The sequence below is a fragment of the Nycticebus coucang genome, chromosome 6, assembly GCF_027406575.1.
Source record: "Nycticebus coucang isolate mNycCou1 chromosome 6, mNycCou1.pri, whole genome shotgun sequence".
Lineage (NCBI taxonomy): Eukaryota > Metazoa > Chordata > Mammalia > Primates > Lorisidae > Nycticebus > Nycticebus coucang.
In genome coordinates this window covers 10,976,134-10,995,752 of record NC_069785.1, presented here as the reverse complement: position 1 = coordinate 10,995,752, position 19,619 = coordinate 10,976,134, and the positions used below count along the sequence as shown (strand labels likewise).

The 19,619-nt window shown below is 36.5% G+C and overlaps 1 protein-coding gene across 2 annotated transcripts in view; it reads right to left on the bottom strand.

Annotated features, from left to right (window-relative positions):
- MIS18BP1 (MIS18 binding protein 1) overlaps positions 1–19,619 on the bottom strand; it is an 87,213-nt gene that overhangs the window by 53,161 nt on the left and 14,433 nt on the right. For both annotated transcript variants that reach the window (XM_053595351.1, XM_053595352.1), the window contains exons 5-11: positions 19,381–19,454; positions 17,255–17,385; positions 14,020–14,107; positions 12,895–13,055; positions 8,020–8,171; positions 6,467–6,563; positions 3,341–4,187 (exon numbers count right to left, since the gene is read on the bottom strand). In XM_053595351.1, the coding sequence (XP_053451326.1) occupies positions 3,341–4,187; positions 6,467–6,563; positions 8,020–8,171; positions 12,895–13,055; positions 14,020–14,107; positions 17,255–17,385; positions 19,381–19,454 (1,550 nt within the window). The remainder of the gene's footprint in view (positions 1–3,340; positions 4,188–6,466; positions 6,564–8,019; positions 8,172–12,894; positions 13,056–14,019; positions 14,108–17,254; positions 17,386–19,380; positions 19,455–19,619) is intronic.

Below are 19,619 nucleotides of genomic sequence, written 5' to 3'. Positions count from 1 at the left end.
AATTAATGCTTTCTTTTGCATAATTACTATATAGATGTTCTAAAGTAGGGAACTACAAGGATTTGGGGGATCAAGGTTTTCTATTTGTGTGTGTAGCTAATTTACAAGTCTAGGGCTATTTAAAAGGTCTATTTTTCACTGAGCGCCTGTGGCTCAGTGAGTAGGGCGCCGGCCCCATATGCCGAGGGTGGCGGGTTCAAACCCAGCCCCGGCCAAACTGCAACAAAAAAAATAGCCGGACATTGTGGCAGGTGCTTGTAGTCCCAGCTGCTTGGGAGGCTGAGGCAAGAGAATTGCGTAAGCCCAAGAGTTAGAGGTTGCTGTGAGCCGTGTGATGCCACGGCACTCTACCCAAGGGCGGTACAGTGAGACTCTGTCTCTACAAAAAAAATAAATAAAAAAAAAGGTCTACTTTTCATAATAAAAATACTTAATGCAAATTGGTGGGACCACACATATGGTGCATTTTACAAAGGTACATGTTAAATCTACTAAATGTAGAATATAAATGTCCTTTTTTTGTTTGTTTTTTCCAATTTTTGGCTGGGGCCAGGTTTGAACACATCACCTCCAGTATATGGGGCTGGCGTCCTACTCCTTGAGCCACAAGTGCCACCATAGAATATAAATGTCTTAACATAATAACTAAGAAAATGAGGTGAAGGCTATGTTAACCAGTTTGGTGAAAGTATTTCAAATTGTATATAAAACCACATTGTACCCCATAACCGCATTAATGTACACAGTTATGATTTAATAAAAAAATACTTAATGCATAAAACAGCAACTCCAAGTACAAAAAAAGGTAGTATAAAGTACAGGATTTTTACAATTCTTAAAATTAACATTCAGTAAAACTGACTTTTTGGTGTATGGTTCTATGAATGCTTCACATATGATTTATAGAATCACTATCACATCTAGGATACAGAACGTTCTATTACAATGAGAAAAACCCCTCAAGCTATCCCTCACCATTAACCACTGGCAATTCCTGATTTGGAATTTAGTTGTCTTTTGCAGAATGACATAAATGAAAGCAAATGGTATGTGACCCATTGAGTTGTCTTCTCTCAGTAAGCAGAATGTCTCTGAGATTTATCCAAGTTGTTACATGTATCAGTAGTTCTTCCTTTTTATGGCTTACAGTCCACTAAAATAATGTAACATAATTTGTTTTATGCAGAAAGGACCACAGAAATCAGAGGGAGGCAGGAACCTGGTAAAGCAACACCATCAAGTTGTTTATGAACTCCTGGGTTTATCCTGCAAATTCTGATATATTTTCATTTTTTGTTCAATTCAGAATATTTTCTACTTTCTCTTAAAACCTCCTCCTTGATCCATTATTTATGTTATTTAATGTCCAACTACTTGAAATTTTTTCCATTCTCTTTTATTGATTTGTAGTTTAATTCAATTATCATCAGAAAACATTCTTTGTATAATGATTTATTTTAAATTTGTTAAGATACATTTTATGACCTGATATATGGTCTATTTTGATAAATGATCAACCTACCTTGGAAATAATGTATTTCTTGGCTAAGCAAACCCCCAACCCATGTAGATTTCACTCAGGCCTAACATAGGGAGATGCTTGGAGAATGCCAGAGACCTTGCTCTAAAAAGGGAACACATGTGAAATCCCACAGGCAGCTGAGCCTACGACAGCAGCTTGAGCTGGGTGCCATTCTGAGAGCCTAGGTACCAGGGAGCTGTGGGTGCTCCTGCAGTCACTGAATGTCTCCAAGGAGGGAAAGAGGCACCAAAGCACTCCATGCACCCCTGGGAAGGCCCCCACCACCCTGCTGCAGGCTGCTGTTGAGACAGACACAAGTAGATAGCATTTTCCCAATTTCCTATCCATACTGCTTATCTGGATGGGGCCTAATCTTTTCTGATTATACTAGGCTGTAGCCCCTGCCTGATGAGGAGAGGCAGAGAAACCAGGCTTTCCAGTATGCATCTGGGACAGCCCTCATGTGTTTCTCATAAGTTAAATCTATCTTCATGCCAACTGAAGTTATATCATAGCCTAGACCTCTCCTGAACTCCATAGTGTTTTTCTACCTACTTCTTAACAATCTAAATAGAATATTTCTAAAAAGAAACTCAATTCCCAACCGCAATCTATTTCTTTCTCTAATACTTCCACACCACCATCTGACAAGTCATTTAGGTCAGGTGCCACATAACTGATAAAATTTGTATTTGATGTTGTCTACATATTGCTAATCCAATTTTCTCCATCTTTACAGCTCCCACATCAATGTACAACACAATAGACTACTTTAACAACCTGCAATTAGTACCTTTTCTACTTCCCCAAACAAATCTCCTCAAACTTTAAGGATCATGCCATCCTTAAATGTCTTTTTATTAAACCTAAAAATAACCCCCAGCAAACTCCTCTATCGACATTTTTCTATCCTTAGGATCTGTGGTTAGGTTGTTCCCTATTCCTGGAATGCAGTTTCTCTAGTTCTTTCTATGACTGACACCATCTCGTATCATCCTTTGAGAGCTTCCCTGACCATACTACCTATAATTCTCCATATCAGTCTCATATTTGCCTCTTTCATAGAACTTATCACAATTTGTTGACTATTTTTATTTACTGGTTTACTTTTGCATTATGTCCTTCCTACTAAACTACTTGAAGAAAAGGAGCTTGTCTATTTTGTTAATTTCTGTATTTCCAAACATTTCAAACTGGCACATGGAAGGCACTTAAGAAATAAATGTTGACTGAATGAATGAATGAAAGAACAGATTCTTATTGCACTTTATTTCAATTTCTATACTATGAAACCTTGGACAAATCACCTAATTTGAGACCCTATCTTCTAGCCTGTAAATGAGGGGGAAAGACTATTAATAATTTACACGTTTAAATTCAGCTTTAAGGTTTTGTAACAGTAAATTAAGTTATAAAATATTTCTTTTTTTGGCTGGGGCTGGGTTTGAACCTGCCACCTCTGGCATATGGGACCGGCGCCCTACTCCTTGAGCCACAGGCGCCGCCCCTATAAAATATTTCTTAAAATGTGAAGCTAAGTGAGAGCACAGCATTTGGCTAACTTGAAATACTAAATGAGAATAAAAAGGTCACTTTTACTTTCCTCAAATGGAGGCTTTAGAGTAACACTATTGGTTGTTTGTATTTTCCCTCTCCTCTTGCCCCTGTACAAATTTTAACTTCTCTCCATTTTTTTGAAATGACATCTTCCACATTAACTGGTAGAAGTCATTAAATCAATCCATATTGCTATTTCTGCATCTCCAAATATTTTGTGACCACTCTGTGGACACTTCAGAGTCAAATCTAACTACTTACCAGTGAAGTTTCTGTAATTCATTCTCATTCCATTCCTCATCTTGAATGAAATCAGGTAAGCACTTGGTATGATGGGTATTAGTCTTATCAGATACCATCACCTCAACAATCGGTAAAGAATTCCTAGCACCAGGTTTCGGAAGATTTTGTTTAGTAGAAGAAAATCTAGCTTTCTTTTGTTTGATATAAAATTCATCTTCACTTTCTTCAGTTTCAGAGTCTGAAATCACTGGAATATTCTTTGTGGTATTTCTGGTGCTTTTTCTCAGGTGAGCCCCCGTTTCTTTGGTATTTCTTGCTCTGATGCTCTTAGCAGCAGCAGCTTTCCTTCTAATCTCCTTTTCTGTCTCCCTCTCCTCACTTGACAAACCTGATGAAGACTGATGTTCATACGATGGCATCCCTACTTGAGTTTCGATTTTCTTCGATTGTGGTAACATCTTGGTATTTTTCTTAAAGTCAGAGGTGACCATTTGTTCCTTTTTAGGGCTCGGTATTTTTATTTTCTGGTTGATAGTGAGCAAATCACACTCACTGTAATCGTCCTTGCTTTTACTTTTATGACCTACACTATACTCAAATGTGTTTTCTAAAGTCTGCGAGAACTTGCTAATGGGATTGTTTTTTGGATGCTTTGGCACTATAAGATCTGTAACTGCTTTAATTGTGTTAGCAGACAGATTATACTTCATGCATCTTTCCTTTATCAGTTTTCTAGAATGAAGTGGTGTTACTAAAATAAAAGCTTCCTTCTGACTGACAGCCATGTCTTTTCTTTCTTCATCTGTGAAAATCTGTTTCCTTGAGGTTAGAATATCAATGGGTACATCCAATTCTTCAGTTCTTTCTTTAATTTCATAAGACAAAACCAAAAACCAAATTAGCTATATAAATTTAAGCATAGAAAAAATATTTTTACAAATAAATATACTATTCTGTTTTTACAAGTTCCATTGTAAACCCTACTGCCATGTTAATCTTCTTGAAGTACAGGTCTATTCAAATCACTGCCCCTCTACTTGTAAACAAGTATTATTGTTCGTACAAACCTGCCACTGACTTCTGACAGTCTTCTAGTATACAGAGAAGCTCCAGTGCCTGGCCCTTGATGTAGTTCCAATCTCTCAGTGTCCCAAAATCTAAATAATATTGAAGTTTCTCAAATTTTCTTTATTTTCAACTTAATGCTGTTCATTCTACTCAGAAAGTTTCCTTCACTCACCAGTAAAGCAAATCACAACCTGCTTCAATTTTATTCTTTAACTTACCTAGTTCACAAACTTTGTATTGATTCCCTCAACTAAATGAAACCTTGCCTTCTTTAAAGTTTCCAGAATATGTTTAAATAATGCCAGGTTTTACAATGTGTCCTTACAATTGCACACTTATCTTTCAGTTAGACTAGAAAAAAATCATTAGTAGTAAGAACTTTGTCTTTATGGTTTGAATTTCTTTATTGCAGTTAGAACAGAGCCTTTTACATATACGAGGTCAGACAATTAAAGTTCCCTAACTCATCCTAGAAAAAGTGCTACATACATCATTACAGTCACCTTTGAAGTACTCCCTTTGGGAAGGTATGCACCAATGCCAGGACCTAGTCCATCCTTCAAAGCAAATTTAGAACTCTTGTTCTGGAATGGCCATCAGAGTTCTTGTCATATAAGGTTGGACCACTAAGTTCATGAACTCATCCTACAAAAAGTGCTTTGAAGGGTAGACTACCCACTGGCATCAGTATATTCCTTTCCAAGGGGAGTGTTTGAAGGTGACCGTAAGTTAATATTCAGCAGTGAGGCATGTAACACTTTTTCTAGGACAAGTTTGTGAACTTAATTGTCTGACATCGCATAATAGCTGATAAAAATTTAATAAATCAACTTTCTGGAGATAGGAGACATAATAAAACCAGTAGGGTCATTAAGACTTTCTTCGGTATGTAATGTATGGAACAGAAATTGTGCTAGTTAAAGAGAGTTAGGAGAACACGGGACTCTATCTATGTGGCTACACTTGCACCCGTTATGGTAGCCAGAGAGACACACCCAAAATGAATCCCTCCAAACACCATGACGTATCATGGGAAAATAAGCAAAACAGAACAACTTGAGAATCTTTATTATACTTTGTCACTAGGTAAAGAAGCCAAATTAAAATGGACACACTTCAGTAACAAGAAGCCAAACTAACTGAAACTCTAAAATTATCCAATTATAAAAATACATTTAAATTGTAAATCATCCTACCAATCATCACAGAGAAATACTGCAACAACCTATACATATTATGGACCATTGTTTACAAGATGAACAACAACAACAAAAAAGTGATGGATAATATTGAATGCAGAGGAGAAAAGAAGCCACTAAATTACAGTTCATGGAGAAATGGTACTAATCAAAAGTAACCTAAAAAGCTTCTGTAAGATTTTTCACTAGCATCACATATCTTCAAATTATGAAGAAAATCTAATTCCTTGTATAAATTCAACTGGGAATTTGAAAGTCGTGGATGTTCTAATTTTGAACAAAATATTCCTATCTAGAATATTTTTGTTCATTTTATTAAAAATTTGACTGAAGATGCAGCCTTCTCTTAGATACTTTAACCTAACTCATATAAATTTGGTAGTCTAAGCAATATTGCTTTCCTCTCCATTTACTCAAACACTTTTTTTTCATTTTTACTTTTGTTTATGAGAAAAATAGAAAAACTGTTATTGAACAGATGAGTCTAACTCAAGATGAAATTTTAAACCTGTGAATGCTTACAGAAAAAGCTCTGTAAATAAAAGCCCCACACTTACACAAAACTAAATTATGATATTAAATTCATAAAAGGATCCAGTTTTTAAACATTCCTGTAAGCATATTTCAAATTATATATGGTATGTAAAGTAATAGATTATTTTATTACGCAAACCATCTAATGTAAAAATAACAAAACATATAAAATCACTAAAATAGTTTACTGTTTCAGATTAGAAAATTTATAAGATCACTTTTATATTAAAAACATTTCAAATAGTACCTTTCTTCTCATGATTACAAAACCATCAAAGATACATTACCTTGTTCCTTTCTTTTTTTTATTAAGTCTTTTATACATAGATCATATATACATTACCTTGTTTCTGACTTTGAATTATCCTTTCATTTGTTCTTTCACAATTTTTTAGTTTCTCTGAACACAAATGTTTTACTTCTTTTTTTCCAATGAATTCCTTCAAGTAAAAAAGATAACATGTTTTTATTTTAACAACCCCCATCTAAACATAACCTTAAGCATTTCACAAAATGCATCCAGCACATGAACTTCTAGGTACTCAAGAGAGAGATTTTATTAGTGGAGGCTCAGAAACTCATTTGTCAGAACTTAAGATTTAGAAGTACCAGTGGGGTATTCATTATTTCTTTTAATTTTTTTAATTAAATTATAAACACATACATTACGTATACATTAATGCATTTATGGAGTACAATGTGCTGATTTCATATAGAATTAGGAACGCTTACATCGCACTGGTTAATAGATACCTCATCTCGTTTATTTAATTATTGTGTTAAGACATTTATACTCTATACTAATAGATCTGACATATACCCTTGCAATATGCACCATAGGTGTGATGCCACATTCATCCTCCCTCAATCTGACTTCCCCCCCTCCCTCTCACCCCACCTCATCCTGCCTTCATCCTGGGCCATAGTTGTGATCTGTTCTTCATACGAAAGTGTGACTGATTGTAAATTGGTTTCATAATAGTACTGAGTGTTGGATATTTTTTCTTCCATTCTTGAGGTACTTTACTAAGTACGATATGTTCCAGCTCCATCCATGTAAATGTTTAAGAGGTAAAGTCTCCATCTTTTTTAAGGCTGCATAATATTCCATGGTATACATATACCACAATTTATTAATCCATTCATGGGTTGATGGGCACTTGGGCTTCTTCCATGACTTGGCTATTATGAATTGAACTGCACTGAACAATCTGGTGCAATTATCTTACACATTTCTTTTATTAATTTAATACATTCTGATTTATTTTTCAAGGGCTTTTCTATGTTTTATTTATTTTTAAGCTTCAGTCTAAGAGCTACAACATCCTTTTTCCTCTAAAAAACACATTTTATTGGAAGAACACAAGGATCTTCCAAATGCAAGACCAAATTGGAGAACACATTTCCTAGGCAAAGAAATGAGAAGTGCTCAGAATAATGTAACAGGTGGTCTGTTAAATACATTCCCTGCAGTGAAAAGTGTGTTTCAGGAGAGAGAGCAGACAACCAGTCACAGTCTCTGTGAGTGACAAAAAGACATGACTAGGGAGATTCCCTGTCATCGCAAACCCTTTAGCTGAATGGATACATTTTTTAAAGATGTCACAACACACCATATACCGGATCTGTTCAAAATCAGAATGTAAAGTACTCATTCATAATTAGAACCAAGCAAACTTTCGGTTTTCGGGTCGCGGAAGCAGGGAGGCCTAAAAGCTACAACTTTTGTTGCCTACATTTTTTCAATGAGAGGCTGGGAAAATAAATATCAAGACATATACTTACAGTCCCAAAGTTAATGAAAAACTAATACTTAACAAACAGAACTCTTATCTTGTGATATGGTCCCTAACCTTTTTAGTGCTATGTCATCCCTCAAAATAGCAAACGATGTACCTGATTAGATAAGTCATCTCCGCCTCCATTTTGCATAGTTTTATTTATTTGGTCATCTGGGGGTCTTAATGATGGTTTATTTTGGCACTTAGTATGGCAACCATTTAATTCTGTAGCTCCAGGCAACCCACTATGCTTATTATTCTTTAGTTCTATGAGTAAAAAAAAGGAGAATTCAATAAACAATTACAAAAAAGTAAGCTGCTTTTCTACATTAAAGAATTAACCTTGAAAAAAATCTGTCTAATACCACAAATATTTGTTATAACTTGAATATAATATAAAGCAATTGTATTTGGACAGACTCACTCTGTATAGGACCATGTTTTGTTTAAATCAGTTTTATTTTTTTCACAAAAGTGAAGAAAAATTAGTCATATTAATCAAAAGTCTCTGTATTGGATCTCACTTTGTCACATTTCTAAAGATAAATAGTAAGGTTAATCTATTTTGTAAATACAAATTCCTGTTCATCCTAACTACGTATCAGCTAAAGATAAAGCTAGAACTGTTTCTCTTGTATTCCTTCATGTATGCAGAATTAAGTTTCAATTAGTTCCTATAATCTAATGTGTAACTAAATCCATGCTAATTAAAATTTTGAGTAAAACCGGGGCGGCGCCTGTGGCTCAGTGGGTAGGGCGCTGGCCCCATATGCCGAGGGTGGCGCATTCAAACCCAGCCCCAGCCAAACTGCAACAAAAAAATAGCCGGGCATTGTGGCTGGCACCTGTAGTCCCAGCTGCTTGAAAGGCAGAGGCAAGAGAATCGCGTAAGCGCAAGAGCTAGAGGTTGCTGTGAGCCTTGTGACGCCACGGCACTCTACCAAGGGCGGTACAGTGAGACTCTGTCTCTACAAAAAAAAATAAAAAAAAAACAATTTTTTTTTGAGTAAAACAAAATCATATAGTATCTAAGTTCAATGTTTAATGAACTAAAATTCTCAAAAAGTATAAAAAGGCTCCAAAAAGTATAGAAATGTTTTTTATTGGTTTGGTACCCATAGTTCAGTGGTTAGGGCACCAGCCACATGCACCAAGGCTGATGGGTTTGAGCCTGACCAGGGCCTGCTAAACTACAATGACAACTGCAATTAAAAAAAAAAAATAGTTGGGCACTGTGGCGGGTGCCTGTAGTCCCAGCTACTTGGGAGGCTGAGGCAAGACAATCACTTAAGTTCAGGCGTTTGAGGTTGCTGTGAACTGTGATGCCACAGCTCTCTACCGAAAGTGACATAGTGATACTCTGTCTCCAAAAAAAAAAAAAAAAACCCACAAATAAATAAATAAAAGAAATATTTTTATTATTCTTCCATAAGCTACATTTTAAATGATCTTAAGAATGTTACCATATAGTGAAGGAGGCTGGTCATGTAATAGATCATTTATAATATACTATGGTAAGTGTCATAACAGAGATAAAGTATTTTAAGAACAATACTATCACATACAGGTTATAATACATAAAATTTCCTTCTCGGTAAATAATTAAAACACAAAAATAAAATCACATCATTTTAAATTATAATGGGTTAGGCCCTTTATATGACCTTAGTTATTTTATGTTAGAAGTAGTTTTATTTTATTTAGTTGTTTTCCTCACAAAAAGTGTAATGAAAATAATAAAAACAGACTCAGTGCCTGCAGCTCAGCGGCTAAGGCACCAGCCACATACACCAGAGCTGGTGGGTTTGAATCCAGCCCAGGCCTGCCAAACGACGACAACAACAACCAAAAAATAGCCAGGCAATGGGGCGGGCGCCTGTAGTCCCAGCTGCTTGGGAGGCTGAGGCAAGAGAATCACTTAAACCCAAGCGTTTGAGGTTGCTGTGAGCTGTGATGCCACAGCACTCTACCCAGGGCGACAGCTTGAGGCTCTGTCTCAAAAAGATAAATAAATAAAAAATAAAAACAGTAACAGTATTGATAACCACTCAAAATAACTTCTGTGATACTATAGTTTCTAATAGTTTAAAACTGAGATCTAATGCATTACATAAGAAAAATACAGTATTATCTGTCCCTAATTGCTCCTACGGTGGGGAGCATCATGTCTTATTCATCTCTAAGTTCCTAACACTTAGCATAGATTGAGGTTTTTGAAAGATGCTTTAAAAGTGTTTCTTGAGTCATTTCATAAGGACACAGCTGGCTTATAAAACAGTTTTTTTTTTTTTTCCAGACAGTCTCAAGCTGTGGGCTTGGGTAGAGTGCTGTGGCATTACAGCTCACAGCAACCTCAAAGTGATTCCTTAAGTGATTCCCTAGCCTCAGCCTCCCAAGTAGCTGGGACTACAGGTGCCTGCCACACACCCTGTTTTTTTTTTTTTTTTTTTGTCGAGACAAAGTTCTACCCTATGCCCTGAGCAGAGTGCAATGGCATCGTTTCTCACTGCAACCTCACACTCAGGCTGTGGGCATCCTGCTGCCTCAGGGATGGGAATCCGAAGCTGCTGGGATTACAGGTGCTCCCCGTGGCGCCCAGCTGGGTTTTTCCACTTATTTCCACAGGTCGGGGTCTCACTCTTGCTCAGACAAGCCTCGAACTCCTAAGCTCAAGCAATCCCCCCGCCTCAGCCTCCCACAGTGCTGGGATTACAGGCATGAGCCACTGTGCCCAGCTACACCCTGCTATTTTTTTGTTGCAGTTGTCATTGTTTAGCAGGCCCAGGCCAGGGTTTGAACCCGCTCGCCCTGGTGTTATGTGGCCAGCGCCCTAACCATTGAGCAACAGGTGCAGAGCCATAAACTTTAGTCTTTTAAATTTGTACTCTACACCCCTTCCACTTGTTTTCTCAAACACTTTACCAATAATTTTCATAAGTCAGCTTAAATTCCTAAAAAGTGATGGCTTTAAGTAAAAGAAGGGACAGAGAAGAGATGATATGTAAAAAGAAAGTCTAACAAATATTTTAAACCTGACGTATACTTTCAGGGATTTTTTTTTTAAATTTAGGAGTTAGTAAAGGTAGATAGTAGATGCTGCAGCCCCAGGAACCCAGAATACTAGTCTAGCAATGACAATAAACAAAATGTATTATTTGGGGGAAAATAGGATGTCTTTTGATCAAGAGGAAGAGTTAAGAAGGAAGAAACTTAAGCAATGGAATTGTTTGCCCAGTCATCTATAGTTACCATGACTGCTTGCCAGTCATCTGTGTATTTGTTATTACTTTCTCTGTACTAGAAAAGATAAGCAAAAACTTTTCAAGGGTGGGAGGTAGTTCAAATGGGGAGAAGGGAATGGGATATACTTTTTTGTTTGTTCATTTGTTTTTTGAGACAGGGTGTCACACTGCTGACCAAGCTGGAGTACAGTAGTAATATCAGATAGCTTCTGGGATCAAGAGATACTCCTGCCTTAGTCTCTAGAGCAGCTAGGACTACAGGTAAACACCATCACACTCAGCTAAATTTTTAAATCTGTAGAGACACGATTTTGCTATGTTGCTCATGCTGGTCTCAAAACTCCTGGCCTCGGGTAATCCTCATGCTTTAGTCTCTCAAATGCTGGAATAACAGGCATAAGCCACTGCGCCCAAAGTACATTTATTATCCTAGGATGGCACCATGTTTTTGGCAGAAGCAATCGTGAACACTTTTTTGAGTTTTGTAAAGGTCTTAGTTACAAAATCAAGGTAAAAATGGCAGAAATGTATACAACAGATTTTAATAACATACATTAACGTTCTTGCATTTTTTTTTTCAGGGGCATTCATATATTTTTCAGACATGGGAGGCAGATAATAATGTTGGCAGAGTTGGGACAGAACAGTTCTGCCATTTACTTTTCTAGCAATGGTCACTCAAGAAAAGATGACATTTCCTCCATGAAAGAAAAATGAAATTTAGTACAAAAATACAGGGTGTCCATAAAGTTTATGTGTAATTTAAAATAGATAGTATTTTATTTATTTATTGAGACAGTATTTTATTTTATTTTATGTTTTTTTGAGACAGTCTCACTTTGTTGCCTTTGGTAGAATGCCGTGGCGTCACAGCTCACAGCAACCTCCAGCTCTTGGGCTTAGGTGATTCTCTTGCCTCAGCCTCCCGAGTAGCTGGGACTACAGGCACCCGCCACAATGCTGGGCTATTTTTTGTTGCAGTTTGGCTGGGGCTGGGTTCGAACCCAACACCCTTGGTATTTGGGGCCAGCGCCCTACTCACTGAGCCACAGATGCTGACTGAGACAGAGTATTTTAAATAGACTATATATATATATATTTTTATTTTATTTATTTTTTTTGAGACAGAGTCTCATTATGTCGCCCTCGGTAGAGTGCCACGGTGTCACAGCTCACAGCAACGTCAAACTCCTGGGTTTAAGCGATTATCTTGCCTCAGCCTCCCTAGTAGCTGGCGCTACATGCACCCACCCGGCTATTTTATTTTGTTGTTGCGGTTATCACTGTTGTACAGCTGGCCCAGGCCGGGTTTGAACCCGCCAGCCTCAGTGCATGTGGCTGGCGCCTTAACCACTGTGCTACGGGCACCGAGCCTAAATAGACAATATTTTAAATTGCACACAAACTTTATGGATACCGTACATAAATCTTTACTATAGGTTTGGGGTAAGCTGGTAGCCTAAATACCTTGAGTCTAGGAAAATAAAAAGACAATCATTTTCCATCGATACATTTATCAGTGTTCTTTGGTATTCTGATTAATGACAAGGTGATACTTAATGAAGTAAGCTAAATGCTGACCGTGAGCACTCTTCACTAAGGTTACTTCCCATTAGTAGGGAAAGAGCATGAATTTTAGGGTAGTTTAGGTCTAAAAACACAATGCTATGTACATTATAAACAATAAACATTATAGAACTCACATAAGAATTTACCACTATGTCAAAAGAAATAAATAACAAACATACCCAAGTTATCGCCATCAAGGTCATAAGTGGTGCTGGCCTTTTGGAGAACATCTGTTTGTTTTTTCTCCTGCATTATTTTTCTTTGATTTTTGTATATTAGAGACACATCTTCCAGTTTTTTGTTTTTGGCTGGCCTTTTTCTTCTATTCTTTTCATCAGCTCTAAAAATAATTAGAACCCTTTCATATTGGTTCTCAAAAAACAAACAACCCCCCCCCATAAATAAACAAAGTAAACCTCCTCAGGTAATGCTCTTTCTGCCTCAGCAAAGAGTACCTTTCAAACTTAAACATTTTTAATTCTTCATTCGTTCTACTTCCTACCCCACAAAGAACTCAAGTATCATGTCTTAAGTCAATGGACTCAAACAGAACCTCTTAACTACTTCCTACTCTATGTTCTTATAATTCCTACTTAATTTGCTATTAGGAAACTAGGGGACAACTGCCAGTTGTCTGTTTTTGTAAGTAAAGTTTTCTGAAACATAGCCATGATCATTTACACACTATCTTCGGCTGCTTTTCTGCTACAAAAGCAGAGTTGAAGAGATGCAATCGAAGCAACATGTCCATAAGAATAGAATACTGTCAGTCCTTTACAGAAAAAATAAACGGTACTCCCTGTTACATGTCCTGTATTACACTGCACTTTGATTAACCTTAAACTCTTTATCCCCTTTGAGCTCCTCAGGAGCAAGCATTAATCAAATTCTTCTTTGTTTTCTCAGTGTCAACCATAGTGACTATTAAGTAGCTGACACTCAATAACTACTGAAAGAACAAATGAAAAACAAAAGGACCAAGAACTTCAGACTACTTAACTCTATTTTGAAGGGTAGGGAATAGAGGATAACTCTCTGAAATATGTCAAAAGTTTTATTTTCCTTTTAGATTTACTCATAATAACAGAAATTCTAGTAAAGTGTATTTGCTTCTAAAATTCTTCAAAGATCAAAGACGACTTCAAATTGCCATTCCAAAAAAACCCAAACAACCTCCCCCGCAACTCAAACCATGTTACATTGGCTACATGAGTATATACAATTTAATACCTAAAATAGGTGCATTTTATTAAATGTAAATTATACCTCAATAAAGTTAACTTTTAAAACTGTTAACACCCTACCTTAATTGTTCTAGAAAATTATCAATGTGCTCTTTCCAATTTTCTGGAAATCCAAACATAAATTTCCTTATGAGATAATTTGGATATCCTATTTAAGGATGAACAAAAAAATTATTTAAAAGCTTAGAATTTTAAAGAGACATCATTAATTCATTAAATCATTCATGAGATATGTACTTATTGCTTATACGTACTATGTCCCAGGCACTGTTATAGATAATCAGAATTCAGCAGTTGACAAAGCAGATAAAATCCCTGCCCTCATGGGATGTGCCTTCTGATGCGACAGAGAAAACTAACCAGTAAGTAAAATATCTTGCTTGTTAGATAGTTATGCAGGGAAATGGACAAGGATACCAATATGTTCATTGGGGGGTAGAGTGGATGGCAATTTTAAAAGGATAGTCAGGGAAGTCCTCACTGAGTTAGACACATCTGAACAAAGTCCTGAAAGACATGAGGGGTGAGCCATGTGGCAATACAGGGTTAGAAGGAGAGGGACTAGAAGGCAAAATGCTAAAACAAGAGTATATTTTGTCAGTTTGTGAAACAGTGGGGACATTTGTATAGCTGAAGTGAGACGAGGAGGAGTTAGTATCAGGACGCTACTCAGATTAGTAACAGAGGCAGTGGGGATCATGGAAAATTAATAAAAGGCCTTGGGGTCATTTTATGGATCTGACTATTTAATTTGGGCAAGTTGGAAAGCTATGGAAAGATTCCAAGAAGAGTGACAGAATCTGACTTACTTTATTTTTATTTTTTTTTCTAGAATTTATTTATTTATTTATTTTTTATTAAATCATAGCTGTGTACATTAGTATGATCATGGGGCACCATACACTTGGTTCATAGACCGTTTGACACATTTTCATCACACTAGTTAACATAGCTTTCGTGGCATTTTCTTAGTTATTTTGCTAAGACCTTTACATTCCACATTTACTAGGATTCACATATACCCTTGTAAGATGCACCACAGGTGTAATCCCATTAATCCCCCTCCCTCCACCTACCTCTCCCCCCTTCCCTCCCTTTCCCCCTTCTCCCTATTCTTAGGTTGTAACTGGGTTATAGCTTTTATGTGAAGGTCCTACATTAGTTTCATAATAAGGGTGAGTACATTGGGTACTTTTTCTTCCATTCTTGAGACACTTCACTAAGAAGAGTATGTTCCAGCTCCATCCATGTAAACATGAAAGAGGTAAAGTCTCCATCTTTTTTTAAGGCTGCATAATATTCCATGGTGTACATATACCACAATTTATTATGACTTACTTTATTAATAGGACTGTAGAGCTGATATTTTGAAAGAGTTTGCGGAAAAGCAAGAGAAGAAAGAGCGAGACCAGTTAAGAACCCACTATAACCATCCAGACAAAAGATGAGGAAAGTCTGGACCACAGTGATATAGCAGAGGTCCAAGTTTTATTTTTATTATTGTTTCAGGTTAACTTGAGGGTACAAAGAATTAGGTTACAGTGTTTGCTGTTGTTAGGTAAGAGTCTCTCTTACTGAGGTCCAAGTTTTAGATCACCTGGAGATGTACCAATAGGATATCCTGATACGCTGTATGTGGGTATGAGGAAACTAAGGTTTTAAGGATGCCTCTCAGAGTTTTGGTCACCACTAGATGCATAGAAAGATGGGGAAAACTATAGGCTATGCGAATTTAAGGGAGAAAAGAAGGTTTTAGACATACTAAGTTTGAGATGCCTAATATTTGTCATCATACAGAGACAAAAGAATCAGCATAGTGCTGAGTCTAGAAAAAAGCCCCCAGCTACCTCATTATTTAAAGGTGAAAAGGAGAAAAATACATAAAGAAACTAAGATGGAACAGGCAAGGCAGTGAGGCAGCATGAAAACTAGAACATAGTATTCAAGAAAGCAAATAAAGCATTTCAAGGAGGTAAATGTGATTAATTCTGCTAAGTATATACAGGATTTAGCAATACAGAGGCCATTGGTGACTTTGATAAGGGTTGTTTTGGAGAAGAATTGGGGATTAAGGCATGATTAAGGAGAGTTCAAGAAAAAAATGGAAGAGAATTCAAGAGTAATTAGACATGTAATAGTAAGTACAGACAGATCTAGTGGACTGGTTTTGTTGTAAAGGAGAGCAATTGTGGCTTAAAGGAGAAGTGTGGTTAAAAGGGGGAGTTCTTTTAAGAAGAAGAATTACTGGAACAATGTCCTTGAGTAAAACAGGGAAAATGGGAGCTAGCACAAAAATGGGGAGGCTGACTCAGACAGAACACAGACAGTTCATCCACAATCACAGGCACAGATGAGAGGCAGCAGATGTGGTGCGGAAACCCTCTGCTGCCTGTTCCCAGGGCTCAAGGGCATCCTCTTTCCCCTGCTATCTCACCTGAAAGAGGGTCGAGGAGGAGATTTCAAAAAACACAAAAACAGTCATCAGGAAGGAGAAGAGAGTGAATGATTAAGGGAATATGGTAGGATGCCAAGCAAATACCAAGGGACCACTAAAGGATTATAATTTATTGCTAGCAATGACACGTTTAAAGTCTATTTTTCCACAGCTACATTGAGCTATGTACAAGGCATAGGCAGAAAATGAGATTATACCAAGACTGAGGTGATGCCAGGTGAATCCAACAAAGAGAGAAATGAGGGAGTTAAATCATATTCTTATAAATGCAATTCCTTATAAATAAGGGTTTTGCTTTTTTTTTTTTTTGAGATAGAGTTCACTCTGCTGCCCTGGGTAGAGTGCCATGGTGTCATCATAGCTCACAACAACCTCAAACTCCTGGGATCAAATGATCCTCCTACCTCAGCCTCCTGAGAAGCTGGGACTACAGGTGCCTGCATGATGGCCAGCTAATTTTTTCTACTTTTAGTAGAGATGGGTCTCACTATGTAGCTCAGTCTGGTCTGGAATTCCTAAACTCAAGTGGTCCTGCCGCCTTAGCCTCTTGGAGTGCTATAATTATAGGTGTGAGCCACCACACCCAGCAATAAGGAGTATTTAACTTTAATTTAAAAAAATCACTGAACATATTAAAATTGTCATCAAGTGATTAAATCAGAAAAACATCAATTCTGTGTAAATTTTATATAATGTGATCAATTCTGCTTTAATTAGGAGGCTTCATTTATTCCTAATTTTAAAAAACCTAATTAAAAGGTAAAAAATATGTTATTGTTAATATTATAGCTAATTGCTTCCCTTATTAAAATAATTTATCAATTAATGACAGTCACTTACCTGCTTCTTTCATGGAAACCCGGTCTATCATTCCTTTCAACATATAAATGTTGCCTGTTTTAGTCCTAACTTTGTTGTGCTCAATCCGCTCTATAATTACGTTACTGTGCCAATATATGTTAGTGACGTCTCTAGCCAAAAAAAGAAAAAAAACACTTTCATAAGGTTGAAATATTCACATTTACCAGTAGTCACAATGCACATATAAGTATATACAAAGTTATAACAGAAAGCAGTAATTTTGCACTCTAGCTACAACAACATCAACAATGCTATAAATCTAATTACAAAACATACGGGGACTAAAGAATACTGTAGAACTCAGAACTGCTTGGCTACTGTGAGCCTTAGAGTATGTGCCAAGAAACTGTACTGTGGCCAAACCATGTCCCTACTATAAAATATATTATTATCAAGGAAGATAAGCCTTCTCTAAATATCTGGTGCTGGCAATCTTTGCAACTTCAGCTTAACTAAGCTTCCAAAGAATGATTTCCCTGTACCTCTCCCTTAGGGTCTACATTATATTAACCTTTGTTTAGAAATGTAGATTGAAACCACCTAATCTGATTTTTTTTTTTTTTTTAAGAGACAGAGTCTTAACTCTGTTGCCCTTGGTAGAGTGCAGTGGTATCACAGATCACGGTAACCTCCAGCTCTTGGGCTTAGGCGATTCTCTTGCCTCAGCTTCCCGAGTAGCTAGGAGTACAGGTGCCTGGCTATTTTTTGTTGCAGTTTGGCTGGGGTCCAGATTCGAACCCGCCATTCTCGAGATATGGGGTCTGCACCCTACTCACTGAGCCACAGGCGCCACCCTGATTTTTTTTTTTTTTTTTTTACCTTCACTATATAGCCAAATGTATTTATCTTTCATTTTGGAAACTACTAACAAGAAGTTCCAGTTGGGAAAAAAAAAAACTATAGTATCAACCTATTCTTCATATTTCTTTAAACTAAGCTAAACATATATATAAAATAGAGCAAAATATGGAGATGTATTTCATAAGTGTTGAGCATTCTCCTATTATCAGTTAACTATTACAAATAAACATATTAATCACTAGTATAATAAATATAGTATATTTACTATATGTATAATAAATACTAGTGATTAATATAACATGTTATGATTAATCACTAGTATAATAAATAAGAAAGTTAAGTTCCTTTAATTTGGTCAAGTAGGATCATGTTATCATGTTATAAACTCATGCTATACTTTAACACAGTATCACTTCTTTTCCATTCATTTTCTTTATTTATTAAACAGTAACAATAATTTAAATAACACATTAAAAGCACTGTTCTCTAGTCTTACATTTAATCCTCAAGTCGACTAACAAGGCTGGTAATACAATTATCCACACTGCACAGATGAAGAAGCAAAGTTGCAGTAAGGAGCAGCAGTGGGATTCCAACAAAGCAATCCACGTTGCCTCTTGTACATTAACGAAATGGTGGCAGAGTGACAGATACAGTATAGACAGTGCAAATTTTATATACTCAACTTATATAAATACCTCAAATATAAGTACCTTAAACAGTGATATTTTAATGTTTTATTAGCTCTAAGAAACTGGTCTTGCAGACTAGGAAATGGTGCTAACAGAGTAGCTGAATCAGACAAAGCTCACTTACTTGATGATGCTCACACTTTAGGGAGAACCAGAAAGTGCCAATGATTACTTAATGTGTAGCTGTGTGGCAAAGTTTTAAATAACTTTTATTCCTTTTCTGGCTCAGTAACTTATATCTGGTCATCCCAATTTACATGTGAGAATCTGGACTGAAATGTAGGTAGCAAATATTAACTGATCATATGTAATTAAGCAGATAATAACAGTCCACTTAGCACCACAGCGCCTCAGAAAATAATAAAGTACTATACAAATTTGAGCTGTCAAATTAAAAATAACTTGAGTAAACAGGCAAAAACAAGAAAGCTACTAACAAGTAGCATAGTTAAGACCTGCATGGTCACTTTACTTTTTTGTCTTCAATTAATTACCTCATTAGACAGTCTTTGTTTTTAGGAAGATGCTGTTTTCCATGCAGTACCCTTCTAAGCTCTTATACACATTATCTTCTTAAGTTTTATTAAAAGAATATTGAAATGTTATACTTACATCAGTTTTCCTTCTACACATATAGCTGTATTATCGTTAATGATTTTAATCATCCATTCCTGTAGCTGGACGACCTAATCAAGCATAAAGTAAAGAACATACTTCCTATTACTTGTTGTAAAAGTATTACAAAATGAAATTACATTGAAAGATAAAACCTCAGTGATCCAAGTGATTCCTTAGTACTGACCCATCTAGGAACCACATTCTATTTTAAATAGTCTTGTACATAAGGAAAT